General features: G+C 35.8%; 1 protein-coding gene across 2 annotated transcripts in view; it reads left to right on the top strand.

Moving 5' to 3' along the window:
* LOC105567248 (FH1/FH2 domain-containing protein 3) overlaps window positions 1-19,144 on the top strand; it is a 147,669-nt gene that overhangs the window by 117,843 nt on the left and 10,682 nt on the right. The window contains exons 8-18 of one of the 2 annotated variants that reach the window (XM_012021961.1): window positions 57-393; window positions 907-1,553; window positions 7,187-7,347; window positions 7,850-8,032; window positions 9,306-9,425; window positions 9,889-10,023; window positions 10,679-10,821; window positions 11,393-11,660; window positions 12,003-12,126; window positions 16,608-16,778; window positions 17,355-17,596. In XM_012021961.1, coding sequence (XP_011877351.1) covers window positions 57-393; window positions 907-1,553; window positions 7,187-7,347; window positions 7,850-8,032; window positions 9,306-9,425; window positions 9,889-10,023; window positions 10,679-10,821; window positions 11,393-11,660; window positions 12,003-12,126; window positions 16,608-16,778; window positions 17,355-17,557 — 2,492 coding nt within the window. In that variant the 3' untranslated portion in view covers window positions 17,558-17,596. Of the gene's footprint in view, window positions 1-56; window positions 394-906; window positions 1,554-7,186; window positions 7,348-7,849; window positions 8,033-9,305; window positions 9,426-9,888; window positions 10,024-10,678; window positions 10,822-11,392; window positions 11,661-12,002; window positions 12,127-16,607; window positions 16,779-17,354; window positions 17,597-19,144 lie in introns of those variants that run through there. The other variant, XM_012021962.1, reaches the window with a different exon arrangement.

Here is a 19,144-nt window from a genome sequence, read left to right as displayed (position 1 = left end):
CATTGAAAAGGTATTCTAGCGTTATAATAAATACTTTCAATCTTCCGCTATTAAAGGTCAGTTCGCAACAAACAGTCTGCGATATACGAACGGTACCTCTTATGAGAGGAACGCGGATTCTCCTTCGAACAAGTTGTCCAGAACGAATAGCAGAAAAGACTTGACGCCCTTGATGAATGCCGCGAACAAGCTCGACTCGGAGGAGAAGAAGCCATGGTACGGCAAAAGTCCCAACGAAGGTGTCGAGTACAACGAGAGTAATCACACCGACGAGGACGAAGATCGTCGAGTGGTTCTACAGCTTAAGAGGGAAGGAACCGTCAAGGATCTCACTCAGAAGTTGGCAGCACAGAATCTTATACCTAGCAGCCCCGTGGAAGACAAAGTTTCCAGGTAATTTTGGGAAAGGCGCAGCCTTTATTTCATATGCATGCACCTCGATTGATTTAGCCTCTGCATCTCGCTTCTGTACTCGTGTTACGAAACTACAGATTCCAAACTCTTTAACTGACTTTATAAGAAGGCACAAAGAAAGTCTTGAAATTAATCAGATGCTAATAAATTAATTAATTAGAAGAATAAAAAGAGATTAAATGTATAAACATATATGAGCTTTTTTTAACATTTAAAACGTAATTAATTGTTAGCATATTTAGTTATTTTAATAATACATCAATGTGATTGTCTGCATTTTACTAAAAAGCTGTCTCTATTAAGCATGAAATATAAATTACATATATAGATGTCTCTGAACACAAAAGTCAGTTTAACTTTTATGACAGGTAAAAGTGGAAAATATTATAACATACTAGGATAATGCGAGATGTTGACAACAGCTATGTTAACTAGCTACTGGTAATATTTGTTACTCAAAATATACAATTTGAGTTTTACACATGCTTGTAGGATAGGAGATATGAGCGGACTAATCTCAAAGGCAAAGGAGGGTTTAGCGAAGTCAAAATCAAAGGCGGACGTACTGAAGTCGCCAACCGGCGATAATTTGCCGAAATTGCAAGAAACGAAGAAATCTGAGAACGAGCTACACTGGGAGGAACTGGTGAAGAAACTGAAGAGACCACTGGCGCTCTGCGACCTGGACTTTACCGATTTGAATTCCGAGGATGAGATCGACGTTCTAGGATCTGCTAATGTGACGAATGGAGTGCCACCACCGCCACCGCCGATGGCACCGCCGATGGCACCGCCAAATGGAGACGCTTTAGCACCTCCGCCACCGCCGCTGGGGGCGAGATTGCTACCACCTGTTCCTCAGGGCCCGCTGCTGCCATTCGGCGTCAGCTTGAAGATGTCGAGGCCGCTGCCACTGGCTAGCGAGACCAGCAGCGCCCCGAAGAGCCCGCCATCGTTGCTCGCGAAGAAAAGCAAGAAGACGGTGAAACTGTTTTGGAAGGAAGTACGAGACGATCCTAACATTCTTGCGCGACTCGACAAACACAAGATGATCTGGGACGAGCTGACGTCCGTGGCCGTTGACACCCAGAAGCTCGAGCACCTTTTCGAGAGTCGCGCTAAGGATCTCATCACCAAGGTGAGTGGCCTCCACGTGTGACTTCTTTTACGCAGATCGCGTCGTTTTCGTTATACGAGTGCAACGAACCGCGAATTTCGCCGTTTCGAGCGGATGGTTGAAGGGAACGGCATAAAGAGCGATGCGCGTTTAAACGAGATCTCTACCTTCGGCTGCTTTTCGCAATGTACATTGTAGTATTTTCGTACGATATTCTCCGAAATTTTTAACGAGACGAAAATAGAAGCCATATTTCGCTACGTTACACATTTGTTTTTAATACGTTTTCTTTGTGCGAGCGCTTTACTCATTATGCAGATAATAATGGCTGTTCTGACTAGGTAGACTAGTTTGAAGAAATTTTCAAAGAGAAACTGACAACGACACTTAATGGCATTTAACGTATTAGAAAATTATCGTTTGTCATAGTTTCCAATCCACTTTTATTTTGCTTTGTATTGATTTGCTTGTAGCATTAGCCATTTGTGAATCGTTAATTTTATACGAAAAGCAAGTGTCCTATGTTGATTTATGCAAGAGATTGTCACAAGAAACCTTTTTACAGAACTAAAATTCCAATATGCACAAAGCGTACACCTTGTCTGATCTTGTGTACATAAACGCTGCTGTTGATCCAGCAGGTTGGGGTTGCAACACGTTTAAAGGGGATAACGTCTTTCTGTTGCGTCTGTTTGACTCATGTAAATTTAATAGAAATGCTCAAAATAAGAAGAAATTGCCGTTTATTTATAATTAACATGAAATCATAAATTGATATAGCTACGTGATGAAAAGAATAAAATTCAATTAATTTTTATTTTTTCTTATTGGCCGTAGTGATGTAGAAAAAGTCATCATATTCGCAACTTTTTAAGTAAAATAAAATTTTATATTATTTTTAACACAATAATTAACGCTAAATATTATTTTACTTTTACATTATTAGACGTAAAGTATGGCTCAATTATCTTATATTTTAATATATTGATAAATTTTTATACGTGACCGAATTAATCAAATATCGCCAATTTATTTGATCAGTTCTGAATTATAGTCGTTTCGTCATACGATTTAGTTATGATTTCTTTATTTATGACGGATAACAGGCGATACTCTTGACGGTATTAACGAACCAGTTTTTGATATCTTTTTTTTATTCATCTCTTCGTGAATTGATCCTATTTTAATTTAGATATTTTTGGTTGTGTTCAAACAGAGTATTACAATATTTTTTGTTTTAAATTAAAAAATATATTTGTAATAGTTGTTACTGTTTTGTGAGTCTTACAGTTCAACTCCTTTTTTTATTGAAATTCTATCGATCTCTAGTTCATTTACATTACATAATCAGGTTACCAAAGATATGGATCGTAAATCATTACATTAATTAAATAAATACCAAAGATATTAAAGAAAATAACGTTTAAGATGCACACGAATACATAATACGCTTTTTGGTCTTTCTTGTCTTAGTATTCTTGTTATAAATTATACTTTACATATTTTAATTATGCAGCAGTTGTTGCAGCTTTATCTCTATCGTAAAAGTAATTGAAAACATTAAACAAGGCAATTAACTGAACGATTATTTTACAAACACAAACAAATAAGAATATCAATTAATACAAACATACATATATCGACTTTCGCGAGATTTCTCTATCTTCTTCTTCTTGTGATTAAATTTATATTTATTAAAATTAACAATTTAATCTTGTTATATAATATATATTTTAATGAATAGCTTTAATGCAACTACTTTTGAATACGTTGGACTTTATTGAAACTAGATTCAAGCAAGATGCATTCAAGCAAGATGTATTCAAGCATTTCTAGCAATTTTACGTCCGAGGAGAAACGATAAAATATCTATGTATGGTAGAAGAGTTAATAGTACACGTCATATATAATTTACAAAACGAATTTACACAGACAGATACACGTGCGCGCGCGCGCGCGCCAGAAAATTGCAAAAATTTCTCACTGGCATTGCCGAAGCATTGCAATCGAGTAGAGAATATCGTCGTTAATTATCGCAGTAATTACATGGCGCGGATATATTGGTTTTCTCTCACCTGTATTTCGCGTTTGTACGCAACTAAATCGCAGCAAGAGGTACTGCACGGCACAGAAAGAGAGAGAAAACTGCGCAACTGAGTTGCGCGTATTTTTCGAGCGTTACCGAAAGCTGCCGCATTATTTTTCCGTCCCGGTTGTTTCCGACACCGGCTCTTTCTCGCCCTTTGAACCCGCTTAGCACACCGATAATTACAGTCGACCTACGCTCATAAAAAACGAGAAAATGGCCGCGTGCTAAGAAAATCGCGAATCTGTCGGCGATGAACAAGGATAAACGGAACAAAAGGTACAAAAGGGAAACTCGTCTTCGATGCGAATAATGACGTTGCGCACAGTTGCTTGCACTTGTTCTGTAACGTCGTAAATCAGAACCATGAATGTCGCATGTTCCGGACTAATAAGAAGGAAAGTCGGAAAAATCGGTGTACGAAGTGCGCCAGAAAGATAGTAATCATTGTACAGTAAATAGCAAAATATCACATTACAAGCATTTATATGATGTAATGAATATTACAAATTTTGTTGAACTTGTTAGGCTTTGATCTTGACGAGTTTCTATTGTTTTGTCGATATTTATTTCTGATCGATTTTTCCATGAAGATTTTTCATGGATTTTGAAAATTACTTTTTTCAGACACAAAAGTAATTAGATAACAGTATGCACCAAAATTAAATCGATGCCCTGATTTAATTCTTTGCTCTCCTTTAGAGAAACGAAAATAAACAAATTCGATAAATTTGTTATTAAACCATTCTCCAATTCTGATTTTACACACAAATCGATATCCTGATAAATCTTTTCTTAATATGACTTTGTGCCTTCAACGTTGGTTTTCATATATAAACAAGAATTTAAAAAATATTTACTATTTATGTTTTTTTTCTACATAAAAATGAAATCAAAATTTTGGTTGTATTAGCGTCTATGAATCAGATATTGTATTACGTATTTTCATAAATATATTTGTGTCAACTCTACACTTCCGCGAAGAAAGACGTGAAATAAGACACTTGAGCAAACTTGGATTGGTATTAACTTTCAGTGAGCTTTGTGCTCCACCACGTATGTATGTAATTATCAAATAAGCGCTGTACAATAACGTCGGCTAATTTAATAACGTGGCCAACCGTATCGCGTGAGGATAACGGTTATGATAACGATCATGAATAGCGATTATGACGACGGTCGAATAATGGTAGGGATGGTGATAGTGATGATGGTTTACTGCAATACGACTAATTTTCTTCTTATATTCTTGGCAATGTTGTTGGTGCTCGCACGAAAAAAAAAATGAACGAAATGGCATGCTGGAATTTTACAGGAGGTGAGTCTTAATTCCTTAACTTTCGACCTGGTTTTATTGATCGTTAATATAAATGCATGCATTCGGAATGCATTTTCTCACGAGTGCTGGTGCGATCGATCTTATGCTGACAGTAACGTAATTATTGCGTAATTAATTAATGCATAATTAATAGAGACTGCAGAAAATGTTTCTCTTCTCAAAAAGACTGGTATATATTGGTACATTGCAAATCGCTGTTGTAAACGTTACCTGCGTTTGTTACACGAATATTTTTTTACTGTAATTGATCAGGGATTATTAATAACAGATGTTGCTTCTAACGTTGTTGTGACAATACATGTAATAATTGTATATTGATAATTACAACTGATAATTTCAACTTTCGCTTTCGTTTCACCACTATATAATTTTGGTAAGACATATAAAGTAATGACTGAAACGACTTGCAAATTTTACGTTGTTGTAAAAACCCAGTGGACAAAAAACTTTTTTCTTATATCTTTCAATTCTCATGTGATTTTGATTTAAAAAAGTTAAGTATAAGTGTATGTACAATTGATATCAAGGTAACATGTTTAATTTAATCTAACATCTGTCTCGTTCGATATAAATTTAAACGTTTAATTTTTTACATACTTTTATTTAAAATATTTCTTAAATTATCATTTTATTATATGATATTATATTTTAATTATCATTTTATTATATAATATTATATGATACAATACGTTTTTCCTATTTTTAATTACAATTAGTTCGCGTAAACGTCTGTTTATTCGTGTTAGATATTAAATTTATTCGCATTAGACATTGTACGGATACATTTCTTGTCTCAAAGTTCGGATTTATAAAGGGTAGTTTTATAATCTGATCTCGTGATGATTGTTGGAAATTGTTTGGTGAACCGTCATCTGCAGCCAGATAATGTTGGCTGAAGACGTCATATATGTATAGGGTCAAGGTAGAATTAGTGGATCGTTTAAATCTCTTTATAGACTTATATCTTCGCAAATAAATCTGAAAATACTCAAATCACGCTCAAAGTAACGTTATTACTCGGTTATTATACCGTTTTATACACATATTTCATACAAGTACCGACAGTAACAGAATTAGAAATTTTTTTTTAATGGGAATTTAGTCACTGTGTGTACATTACGGGTGTACACAGTACACCATGCTGCAGTACACACGGAGAGAATTTTTTTTAAAATTTATCCTGAAAATCATGTAATCGTGGGACAACGTGGCAATTCGAAGACTTTTATGAGAGTTTTTTGAATTTTTATCATATACATTTTACTAGTAATTATATTTAGTGTACATTTTATTAGTAGAAAGTATGGTAAAATTTTAAGAAACTTTTATAAAGTTCTTCAAAATGCCATGTTGTCCCACGATCTTCAGGGTAAATTTTAAGAGAAAATTCTTTTCGTGCAGTTGTATGAAACAACAAATAAATTAAAATATTCTGTTTTATGTAAATAAAAAAATCAAAAAGCTATTAAGAACTTTTTAAGTTTCTAATAATAACAATACATTACAATGACGACACAAGTTCCTTAAGAAAAAAACATTGAAAGATTTTATCAATTTGTAAAAAGATGCCTGAAAATCTCTTATTCAAACGCCGTTGATCCACTGTTCACCTACCCACTGACACACAAACCATAATCTTATTTATTGATCGTTATAATCATAAAATGCCAATGAATAAACACAAAAGAGAAATAAAGGAAAATTCTTATTCAATATTGTCGACCTAAAAACAAATAAACTATTTACCTGGGATAAAAGCTTTGATAAACAAAGAAAACACAAAATCTTATCTCGAAATGGTACATCCGTCGCCATACCCGCGCGAATACTGATGCAAGTCTTGTCTGGTACGTAAATAAAAATAAACAGCAATATCGGTGCATTCCTTGCACTCAAAAAAACAAATAATTCACAGAGTACACCTGATCCACGATTTCCCATCTTGACCCTATATCTCCATGTGTAATCAAAAGAATAACTAATATTATCCCATTCTGTATAGTGACGTTTTCAAGATACTCCACCATTGTTTTCACGAATCTGTGTAACGTGTCCCAATGTTTTGTACTTTTTGGTGTGTTTTTTAGCGGAATATTTGTTGCACGGTGAAAGATACTAATTGTGCCGCAATAACTTTAAGTGCTACAAAGTATAATGAAGAGAGTGTCGAGGTTATATCATAAGCAAATGTTTCGATATAACCGAAAATTTGTCGTTTGTTGTTGGCAACAGAAGCAGCAGGAGATGAACAAAAACAAGGAGATTATCGTGCTAAATCATAAAAGATCGAACGCCATCAACATTGGTATGACGAAGCTGCCGCCGCCAAGATCTATCAAGACTGCGATTTTAAAAATGGATGCTACCATTATGAATAGAGAGGGTATCGAGGTAAGAATATAGCATCTTTTTTGTTATATTTCTATTATGATATTTCCATTTTTTAGTAAAATTCAAATGCTCAACATAAAAATTAAATAATATTTCTTATTGCACGCATTGTAGACTCTAGAAAAATGCGAGCATGCACAGTATTTTGATGGTTCTGACATAATTCCATTTCTAAATAAAATGATAATTATTCAAACATTATTGTAATAATTAATTGTCACCACTTCTCACTCTTTGCTTATTTCAATTGTATAGTTTCTACTTAATGTATATCTTTCATCAATTTTTCAATTTTTATTCGCACGGATCACATTGATCCCGCTTTAATTTGCCGGCCAATAGAAAGCTCTTCTAAAGTTTGTAAATTTTCGTTGACTGTCCACCCTGAAGTTCATTTAAAATGCATATATTCTAATTTCTGAGTTTATTCTGATTTCTCTAATTTCGAATTTACTTCTCTTCTTCGTTCGCTGCCCTCCTTGTCCCAAAATCCTCCCAACAGAAACTTCTGACGATGCTACCCACTAAAGAAGAAAAGTCCAGGATACAAGAGGCGCAGGCCGCCAATCCTGACCTTCCTTTAGGATCGGCCGAACAGTTCCTCCTGACTTTGACCTCCATTTCGGAATTGCCAGCTAGGCTAAAGCTGTGGGCCTTCAAACTAGACTTTGAAAATTCCGAAAAAGTAAGTCTTAATATTATGTTATGTATTTTTTAATAAATATATAATTTAACAGTAAATTGTTCTATACTTCAATTTTGAATTGTCTATTTCGAGATAAATTACTTTCGATAGTAGAATTTAATGCTCCAGTGTCGGTAATTTCATAACTAAGCGTCTCTTGAATGAAACATTATATTATTATTTATTTATTATTTCATCAAAAAGGGTTTTAATTTAATTGAATCACAATTAATACGATATGAAATATCATCAACAGAAGTAGGTCTTTGTTTTTCCTTTAACTCAGACGAAGATAGACATATGATTTAACTATTAGTTAACTTACCAAGAGATTGGAAAAACCGACCCTAACTCTTTTTAAAAGATAGAATATAAATTCTTCTTTTTTCATTTTCTTTTTTAATAAAACCTAATTTATTAAAGATAATTGCGTGAATAACATTGTAAACGTGCAAATATATCATACACACGGCTTTAAAGTAAATGTTTTATATATATCGTTGAATATATTACTATATAATAAAAATTAAATTGGCTTCTTATATTTCTTGTCTGCTTCGTTCCTTTTGATTTCGCGCGCGCATTTCATCGCGAGTATCAAGGACGAGAAGGAATGTTGGCAATGTAGGAGAGGAAGTCGACAGGTAGAAGAGCGTTCTCGGCGTATTTCTTCGACGACAAAATGGCAAATTCCGATATTGTCACGAACTAAGGGTCACTTGACGACCTAACTTCCTTGGCATCGCTCGACTGTAGCTAAAGCGCGAAATAGTTCGCGCCGGAAAATCCGAATCTTTTTATACTCACTTGCATGATTGGAATGTGAGATACGCCATTCTTCAATGAAATAGATTAATTCAGAAATGCATGCAAAAATTGGCGTTAATGAAGTTAATAAAAACATTTTTTAATCTGAATTATTACATTGACAAATAATCGAACAAATAACCGACGAAAAGGGAAAACGTTGAGTTCAAAATCGAAATAGTTAAACTGTGTTTTCGCTATTTCACTCTCACGCTTTCGAATTATGTACGTAGATTCAATACATAGACTACGAAATTTTTATTGGTGAAACATACGCGTTGCAAAAGTTTCTATAAGAAATGGTTCTCTCCTTATTTTCCGCATCTGATTAAAATACAATAATCCATAATTGTTAACAATTGCTTCAAATCTCGATGCGTCAATGAGACGTGTGATTACGAAAATCGACACAATTACGAAAATTCGCGAGGCGAGGAAATAAATGTGGAGTTTTCGTGATTTTCAGGAAATCGCGGATCCTTTGATGGATTTGAAACAAGGTATGGAGACCTTGCGAGTAAATAAAACGTTCCGTGGGATTCTGAGCACGCTCCTCTCGATCGGGATATTTCTCAACGGAAATGAGGTGAGTATTGAATGCCAGCCAAATGATATACACTTAATCCGTCTGTCTCGCAACGTGGCGAGAGATCGTGGCAGTCGGAAATCTGACGATATCGATAATTTAGTTTTAACTGCTGATTGTACCGGATGCTTTCCATACCACTTGGCTGGTAGCCACATTTTTCCAAAAAACAATCTCGATTTAACATGGAGTTTGCTGCAATCACGGTCCACTGTCTACAGCGTCGGAATTTTCCAAAGTTTTGACGAAATATCCGCTGTATTAAAAAAGTTCTAATATATTTTTACCGGCAGCTAGACTTGCGTCAGATTAATTTCCGAGCGACGCAGTTATTTCATAGAAATGTCTATGTTCGCATGACGTGAATACACAAATAAATCTAAATTTTTACGGGGGTCAAAATGAGCCGCGATTTTCACGGCGACTCGTCGTGTCACGATGTGAGGGCTTCATCCTTTTTCAGGTGAAGGGCTTTCAACTAGAATACCTCGTCAAAGTACCTGAAGTGAAGGATACGGTTCACAAGCACTCGCTGCTTCATCATCTTTGCCACATGGTGATGGAGAAGTTTCCGGATTCCACGGACCTTTATTCCGAGGTGAGAGTCAGTTAATACGATCAGAAGCCGAGGAAACTTTGTTCTGATATCTCGGCAGCATTATTGTTTATTCATGAAATTAAGACTAAATTGATTTGCTCATGTCTCCAGAACTTTTTCATTGTTATTTGATTTTATCCCACAGCGTATATCACATCGGCTTGAATTTTATACGAAATAAATCACTTATCTTTCTGCTATTGAGCCTGATTTATCTTACCGATGTAGACAGTGAAAGCTTCGACTGCTATTCCGTCTGTGTTTTACACGAGTAATTTTTCCTTCATATTTCGTTGACGATAAGTTTTAAGTAGCTAATATCAAAGATTACTGACACACACATAATTTCGAAAACAGAAGATTCAACAAAAATCAATTCTAAGATACAAAATAGAAATAAGACGTTATAAACAATTGCAAATTGTTGCAATTATATTTTTTATCATTTGTGTGAATATTATACTTCGGTTATGAATACGCAACTTCTTGTATATAAATAGATTGTTCTTATTGAAAAGTTAAAAATATTAAGTAAAGACGTAAGTAGTTATTTTTGTGCCTCTCTCATTGTCAGATAAATATTAAACTCCTCGTATAATTCTTGAAGACAATTGGAATAGCTTTCTCGGCACCGCCAACGCGGTTCTGCTTTCAGATTGGCGCGGTAACGAGAGCCTCGAAAATCGATTTCGACGAGCTGGCGGCGAACATCGCGAAACTCGAGAACGAGTGCAAAGCGTCTTGGGACCATCTCAAGCTCATTGCGAAGCACGATGGTTCTACGATGATGAAGGTCAAGTGAGTATAATTCCTGCTGAGTTTCTCAGCCCCCGAACCAATTTCCGAGATTCTCTCTCTCTCTATCTCTCTCTCTCTCTCTCTTACTTTCTCGCTCGCTCGCTCGTTCTGCCTTTTCCTACGAATCTTCCCGAGTGTTCGCATTAAAGAAGTCCCAAGTGGCTTCGATAAATTCGGGATAGAGTTTTTTTTTCTATGAAACTGGCTGCCATCCAAGTGGAGCTTCCATTAATTACCGAATGGACATTTTCTCCTCCCTCGAGTCTTTCCATCCGTTCCTTCCACCGACAATCATTTGCACTGCACCTGTATTCTCTCATAGACCTACGTTTTTATTTTTCGCAATTTTTAATTACTTTTCATCTTTTAAGTACTATACGTTTCTCACGTAAGTAGTTTAAATCAATTGACTACAGCCAGAGATATTTTTTAATAACAAAGCGACGCATACATACAAACACATTTCTAGTTTATACTTTATTTTATCATTGAGTCATTATATATATTTTTTTTTCAATTGTTCGCTAAATTATATTCTCAAACAATACACCGTTTCGTTTTTATATCGCAGAATGTCCGATTTCCTCGCCGATTGCGCCGAAAGGATAATCGTCTTAGACATCGTGCACAGACGTATTATAAATCGTTTCCGCAAATTCATTCTGTGGCTTGGTATACCACTGCATAGGGTGCAAGACACAAAACCGAATGAGTTTTGTAGGATTGTGTCCGAATTTGCTCTGGAGTACAGAACCACGAGGGAACGAGTAATACAGCAGCTCGAGAAGAAAGCCAATCATCGAGAACGCAATAAAACCAGAGGAAAGATGATAACAGAGGTAAGCCATTTTAGTTTTGTGTCTTTTCCTCTCGAAAATATCGTAGCGAAATTTGTGGATTAAATTTATATACTTAGATTACATTAGCCCACATGGTATTAATAGCAGTATCAATGTTAATTAGCGTAAAGTGGTAACGAAATTTTTTCTCGTTGGTTTTTATATTTGCAATTTTGCGATATAGGTGTAAACTGTTATAAAATTTATTTTTCCGATGTTACATTTACATTCGGGTGAAGCTATTGAAATTGTTCTTGCTCTTATAGAATATCACTCTGATAAAATTTTGCGCGCATCTTTTACAAGTTTTGCGGTAAAATCTTGATGTTGTTCTTATTACAGGTCGGCAAGTTTCGTACAAAGGAGGATCGAGCGGACGCGGAACTCAGACAACTACTTGGCAGTGACATTTCAGACGTCGAGAGTATCCATGGCACTTTACCATGGAGAAGACAGAAGAAAGACGGTAAGTTTTGTCAGATCTTTTTCCTAGATCTTTCTTCTTCCCACTTTAGCGCATTAGATTTTTATATTGGTTTTCTACTTTTGAAATAAATTTTGCTTCGTATTATAAATATGCAGCTAACAATATCTTTTATTCTACCCAATCAACAGCGATAAGCAATTTACGTTGAAAATTGATTGCATAGTGCTGCATAATATGAACGTTTCATGTTTTTTAAAATATTTAGTAATCCATTACGTTCCATTACATAACATAATATAATAAACGCAATGGTATACGCAAAATCATTTTAATTTGCCTCCATACTACGAATACAAATGACGTGTACGATTTATGATACATTTCAAATTTTTAACAAATAATGGATTTAGATATCGTGTCATTTGTACACGTTACATTCGCCTGCCTTACAGATCATTTATAGTTTGATCATATGAAATAATTGTACTTTTTTTTTATAAAACCCATGTATTAATTATTATTAAATTTTTCGCCATTAGATATTAACAAAGTAAAATATAAGGTTATATAGATTCAAAATAGTTTTTTTAGTTAATTGGCGATACATTTGATGTTAAAAATATTTAGAAATTTAATATTGGCATATCGTTGAATTATTGTGGAGAAGAAATCAATGAAAATATCGCGTATGATTTACAGCCAGAGTGAAATACACAACTCCATGGAATATTATATGCACAGGTATATATATGAAATGTACGTACATGTACTAATGTGTACATGAATCGAGAAACACAAGTTGAACGTTCTCGCTTTCGCTATCGTACGGATGAGATTTTATCGCAGCGCGAGAGCGATCACGACGTAACACGACTGCAGTTTTCTAGCATCTCTATTTAGCCTCGCTTTTAACTCGCGCGAAAATAACGCACTCTAAAAGACGACGGCCGCGTCGGCTGTTCCGCCGCGGATAAGAACAAAGTGCGAGAATTTCTCTTCATCTCCGTAATGTTCCAGCTCGGTGGTGGCGGCGACGCGCGCGAGATAAATGTCGCCCTTAAGCAGCGGCTCTTGCAGGCAAGATTTAAGGATAGCGCCGGGTCATTTGACGACATTACCGGAAAACGAGAAGTAAATGCGTCGCCGTCTTTGTGATTATACGGCGCGTTCGCGGATACAGTTCTTTTCTCCTTCCTCCCTCCGTGTTTAGCTGAAACTTACCGGCGCGCATAAGTCCCCGTTCGTTATCTTTATTGCCTTCGCACGGGGACTTATTCGGCAAGTTCCTCCTTTTGCGCGACTCGGAATTGTCTCGCCCGAAATTCGCGATGATGTTCGAGATTGCGTGTACCCGCCGTATCGTTAAGTCGTAAATGTAACTCGTGAGTAGCGTTATCATTCAGCCGCAAGAAACGTCAAGGTAGGACGTCTTCGACGGTGTTGCTTCATAAATTCCGTATTCATGAGAGAAAAATTTCAACTTGAGTGGAATTTTGTTTTACTCACTCTTTATTGCGCTTTACGCGCGCGCTACGTAAGACGGTAACTTTGCCTCAAGAGGGCAGAATGTAAAAGTAGTTAACTTCCACGGGGAATATTCGAAGCGACGTGGATATTATTCGAGTCGGCGCGAAGAAGTATCGCGTAAATAACAGCTCGTAAGAAATTTATTCCTAGAATTTATTCGAAAGAATTCTATTGGACTCGATGTTGTAAGTATTATCGTAATATTGTTCGCAAACTTGTTACATTCCGTGCTCTCTTCCTGCCAATTTTCTTTCCAGAAAGTCTCGAACAACCAGCTATTGTGTCTGTTATTTATTTATGAATGGACATTCAATGAATTAGGGAGTTTGTATTTCTTTTACGTTAAGAAGAATATTTCCGATTCTTTTAAAGTTAACTGCTTTTGGAATTTAGGTCTTTGGAATCATTCAATAAATATTAATAACCAGAAAATTAAACTTAGCGCTTGACAGGGAGCAATCACGTTGAATTAATTAGAGAATAAAATCGTAAATCACTGAAAGCTTTATTTATTCTGCAATTCGGTGTCTCCTTCGACTGAACATAAATACTACAGTAAAATAATTCGATTTAGCATTTTTCGAGTATCTATTCATTCTGAGTAACGAAGATTCATTGTTATGTACGATCAAACCCGCCGCAAAGCCACCCTGGGAAGAATATCCAACGGGAACGACTGACACATCCTAGATCTCGTAAGACTACATTACATTGTAACCGCGGATCACCACTTTCTTGGGGAAACGTGGAATTTTTATTCCCGCTCTCGCCGAGGTGGGTACGCGGAGGATTGGGCCGACTCAAGGAACAAGGGGTTGGTGCCTATCCAGCTCGTAAACCCAACCGCGTGCATTACCGTGGCCATCATAACTTTTCTCCCCTTTATTCTCGTGTATGCCCCGACATAAAGTATCTAAACGTCCCGTCTAAGTCGTGCTGGCGTTTCCAGCTGGATATGACGACCCTCCAGTTCAACAGCTGGAAAAACCTCGCCAGTTCTGTGACGAGGAACGCGAGGGATAATGATTTATTTCAGCGATTTTACTGAAAGGTGTGATAAGGCTATTAAACAAATTACTCAATCAGAGATACAATTATTATACTGTTGCACTATTATATTATATTATTATTGATGTTAATTTTATTCTTGCTTTCATTGTATTTCTATTAGCAGTTTGGTTTCATAAGTAAAATTTTAATAATTGATTGTTGCAAAAAATGTGAAATTCAGTGAAATTTCTCGTACTTTCCTGAATGAAAAATGTTCATACTATTTCAATGATTAATAAGTTATAAGAAAACATTTTTTTAATAATATTAATAATAAAGCCAACGGTACACGATATTATTTTTCCTACTGAATTTTCTACTGGAAGTCACCTAATCTAATGCCAACGGCACACGATACTATTTTTCCTGCTGGATTGCTTACGAGAGCCAACGGCAAAACTCTGCGTCCTGATTGGCTCTCGTAAGCAATCCAGTAGGAGAAATAGTATTATGTGTCGTTAGCTCAACAGAACTTGCATTTTTGCGATTTTCTTATAAGATCTTTGTATATAATATTTTAAAATTGAAATAATTACTTAAACTATCAAGAAGTAACACATATAAGACGGTAACATTTTATTTATACTTTTCAGTCATTATTAAATGCAACTTCATGTACCTTTTGCTTTGATTGAGTTCTTTAATGAATAATATTAAAGGAAAATTACGAACGTTTTCTTAATTTCTTTTTAAGTATAAATCTGTCGTGTGACGCAAGTGTTTACGCAACGAATGTATTAAGTAAAACATGGTATTATTAGAATCTGCAGATTGAATCAGCGAGCAGGAAGCCATTTGAAAGCGTTTAACATTCCTTATGGTAGAGCAGCCACGAAAATGAATTGTCTAGATTGATCTACGGTCGTCAAAGAACACGTAATAAGCGAGACTTAAGGATCTCTTTCTTCCTCTTTTCGTTTCGCCCATGAAAATTCTATTACCACCCTCTTATCCTCTTTCTACTTCGTCTCTTTTTCCACAGTCCTTGTATCGAGAGTGTACGGAACTGCCTCCGCGATAGCTTTTCTGGAACGAGTTTGAAAGAAGCTCTGGGGAAGAAATTCTGTGTATTTGACAGTTTCGAAGTTTCTGCCTTGCGGACTGAATGTGGTGATTGTAAGAAATGAAATAGTGAGACGATGTGGAAGGAGATTCTTGTAGATACGCGATTTCCTACAAAGGATTGTTCTTTGGTTAAACACATTTTCTTTTTTAAGCACATTTCCGCACGAATAAATAGAAGATTTATCTTACAGCCGGCGAAAATGTTAGTTGAAAATAATTGAGATCGGTAATAACGCATCGACGTGCGTCGTCAAAATAATCGTCGCGAGAATAATCTTGTTTAAATTTCTAAAAAGTTTAACAATTTATAAATAGAAAATTTAATTTTGTAATTAATAAATTGACTATGAATTTAAAAAGTTAAGTAATTTCTGGATAAACACCATTGACATATATTATTTAGAAGCAATAAGGAGTAGTTTGCTACGTTGCAGATGGAGCTATAAAAAGAATGTACCTGGCGCTAAATAATTCTTTACGTTATTTATACACCTTGACCGAATGATGGTGTCCAGGGTGGAGGGGAGGGTAGGGAACGGGGATACTTAAAATCGTTTCGTTAGTTCTGTGTTAGAACCGACAACCCGAATCGACGCGCAATTCTAGCAGAAAAATTAACGCGAAGATGTCATCAGTGGTACTGTTTATCGCGAGAAATATATTACCACATGCCTCAGTGGTCTAATCGGTGAGACACCCGCCTAGAGTGTAGGGAGGTCCAGGTTCAAACCCTGGCCGAGGTGCGATATTTTTCGCAATGAATTTCTTTAATTAGAATTTGCCAGACAAGCGTCGTCCAGCAATTTTCTACATTCTATAAAAAGAATGTTTAAAGTATATTCGTACATAGAGTAGCAGAAAATGTTATTATGTTTTAGGACGTATAATTCCACTGGGCCCGGTACTCAGGGATGAAAGCACTAACGGTAACTTGGCTGATGGCGTTGACGAACTATTGGAATCTCTGGTGAAAACCGCGACAAAAACGCCAGCCACTAGAACTACGCCACGCGAACGCAAAAGGACCAGACACGCCGATCGTAAGTCTTGTAAGTGTGATCCCAGCACCATGCACCCAGATTCTCCTCTCCTATCTTTATCGATCGGTCTCTGGTCGTTGACAAATTGATCTATCAATCGCTAATAGATCCCTAAATGACAATATATATCTGTACGAACGCAACGTAGATATTTCATCGCAAAATTATCATCTGTTAATTTCTTAAATGCAATAAGTCAAAGTGTGTTAAACGTTACAAAATAAGAATTAAATCATTAATCAAAATATTACTTATAATATTATTTGCAAAAATAGTCATCGTCATATATTCGTTCCGTCATTAATTGCATTAGGTTCCATTTTATAATAGCGCGCCAATGTAATTTATTTTAGCGACATAAAATAGATTAAAGGAAACACGTGCGAGAAAAGGAGAAAGCACGTTTTATTATATAATGAAACAAAATGAAAATTTATAAGTAGCGTGGAAATTTGCCATTAAAGATTTATCGGTAACAGAAGGTACTGGGCGTTAACCACAGAATTTTCCAATAACTTCCAACGCCACGAGAACCTTGAATTATTCGGCGTGAAGTATACATTATTGATAACGGTTGGTCCACAGATAGAGCTATGAGGCTACCAGAGTCGATCGATAAACGAGAAGTTTGGAGATGTCGGCGTCGACGCCCCAGATCGAACATGCGATCGTATGCGTGTCGGCGATTCGGTCTTATATTTTCCATGCACTTTATTAGCACCGCAACCTATCTCTACCTTAATATCCGCGCTCAATTTATCTATCTCAACTGCTCTTATTATAACTGATCGAAGTTTAATAATGTAGGTGTATCATATGATTTAAATCTTTAGGATAAGATGACTTGGACGGTGCTTTCAAAGTAGATGTGGAAATATCCGAAACAGCATGCATGACTAAAGGACATATTTAAGACATCTTTAAATTGTTTTTCGACATGTACGTCTAAAACGTGTATTAAAGACGTGTTTATGAAGTCTTTTAGACATATACTGTCTGAGAAGTAACATAAAATTATAAATGATAATAACGTGTAAAACAATATAAAAGAATATACAGAAATGTATAGCATATAATGAGAAGAGATACACATGTATATATATATACATGAAATGAATACTTATTAATGTTGCATAATCTAAAAATTTCAGGTACGTGTCTTGTAATAATTTAAAAAGATTTCTTTTCTCTTTTTAAATTCTGAAAGTTTGAAAGAATATACTTTTGTGTCAAGAAATAGTTACAGAATAATAAGAGACTATTACATTTGTTTAATATTTTAATGATTTGATTAATTTTGTTAAAAAGTACACTTGGAAAACTTAAAAAGTGAAATTTGCCAATTATTAAAATTAACTGGCTAAAATTGTTTGAGTTTAAATATTGGTTATTTTGTTAAAATCTTGCTAAAGAAGATTGAAATCCACCGTTGAAAAATCTTTCAAACGAAAATACTTTTTAAATTTAATATAAATCTCGCGAAACCTTGTACAAGGTGTAAGAATACAAGCAGGGTTTTGTCTTATCAGTCACAAAGTGTTACCGGACATTGCAGTCATTAGTGAGGGTAGAATTCATGTGCAAACATAATTGGAAATCTGGTAACGGAAAGTGCAGCAGTCGGATCGAGATAACGTAACGCAGAATAATGCCGCCGTAGATTGTGGGTGTTCTTCCATTTCTGTTTTGCCGGCCCAGTGATCGATCTTAGCAGGAAGTTGAAATAATCCTTCACCGGATCGATAGCGCGTAAATCTCGCCGTAATCCGATCGCTGAGCGCGTTGGCCGATCTTTTCTCTCGCGATACGATTATGATAAGTCGGTTCAGTACGCGTCCGAGCGCATCGAGCACGTATCCTTGTTCAGCTGCAAACAATTTTTACTTCGGCGACTATAATATAAATGACTTTCCGTGATAGATTTTCAAGTTTCTCAGCATGATTATACAATATTATTGTTTACTGTATGATAAGTTATAAATTTGTAACGTGTAGTTTATTAGAGATGAAAACTCTTTATAACTGTTGAAATTTTGAGGGAGTCGAAGACTCCTCGATAGATCAATGAAGATACTTTGTAAAATGCAGCCTGCCAGCGGACAGTAATAAATCCAAGATTTTGCGTATGCACAATTTAAGACAAATGGAAGAACTGACTGTAAAGGGACAACACTTATCGCTACGGCAGCATGTTCGGTCTGTTAATGACTTTTTAAAGTACTTCTCGGGGGTGGAGAATCTTATCCTGCTTTTTTCCCTTTCTCGTCTTATCCAGACCCAATCTCCGTTCATTTATCCTCTGATCAAATCACGGAATCTGCGGTGATGGTCTTACTTTACCTTCATGTTCAATGATCAACGGAGTGGATCTAGAG

The sequence above is a fragment of the Vollenhovia emeryi genome, unplaced genomic scaffold (genome assembly GCF_000949405.1).
Source record: "Vollenhovia emeryi isolate VEMERY1.0 unplaced genomic scaffold, V.emery_V1.0 DF939139.1, whole genome shotgun sequence".
NCBI classification, from domain to species: Eukaryota; Metazoa; Arthropoda; class Insecta; order Hymenoptera; family Formicidae; genus Vollenhovia; species Vollenhovia emeryi.
The sequence above is the reverse complement of the archived record's forward strand: the minus strand, read 5'-3'. Positions and strand labels throughout refer to the sequence as shown.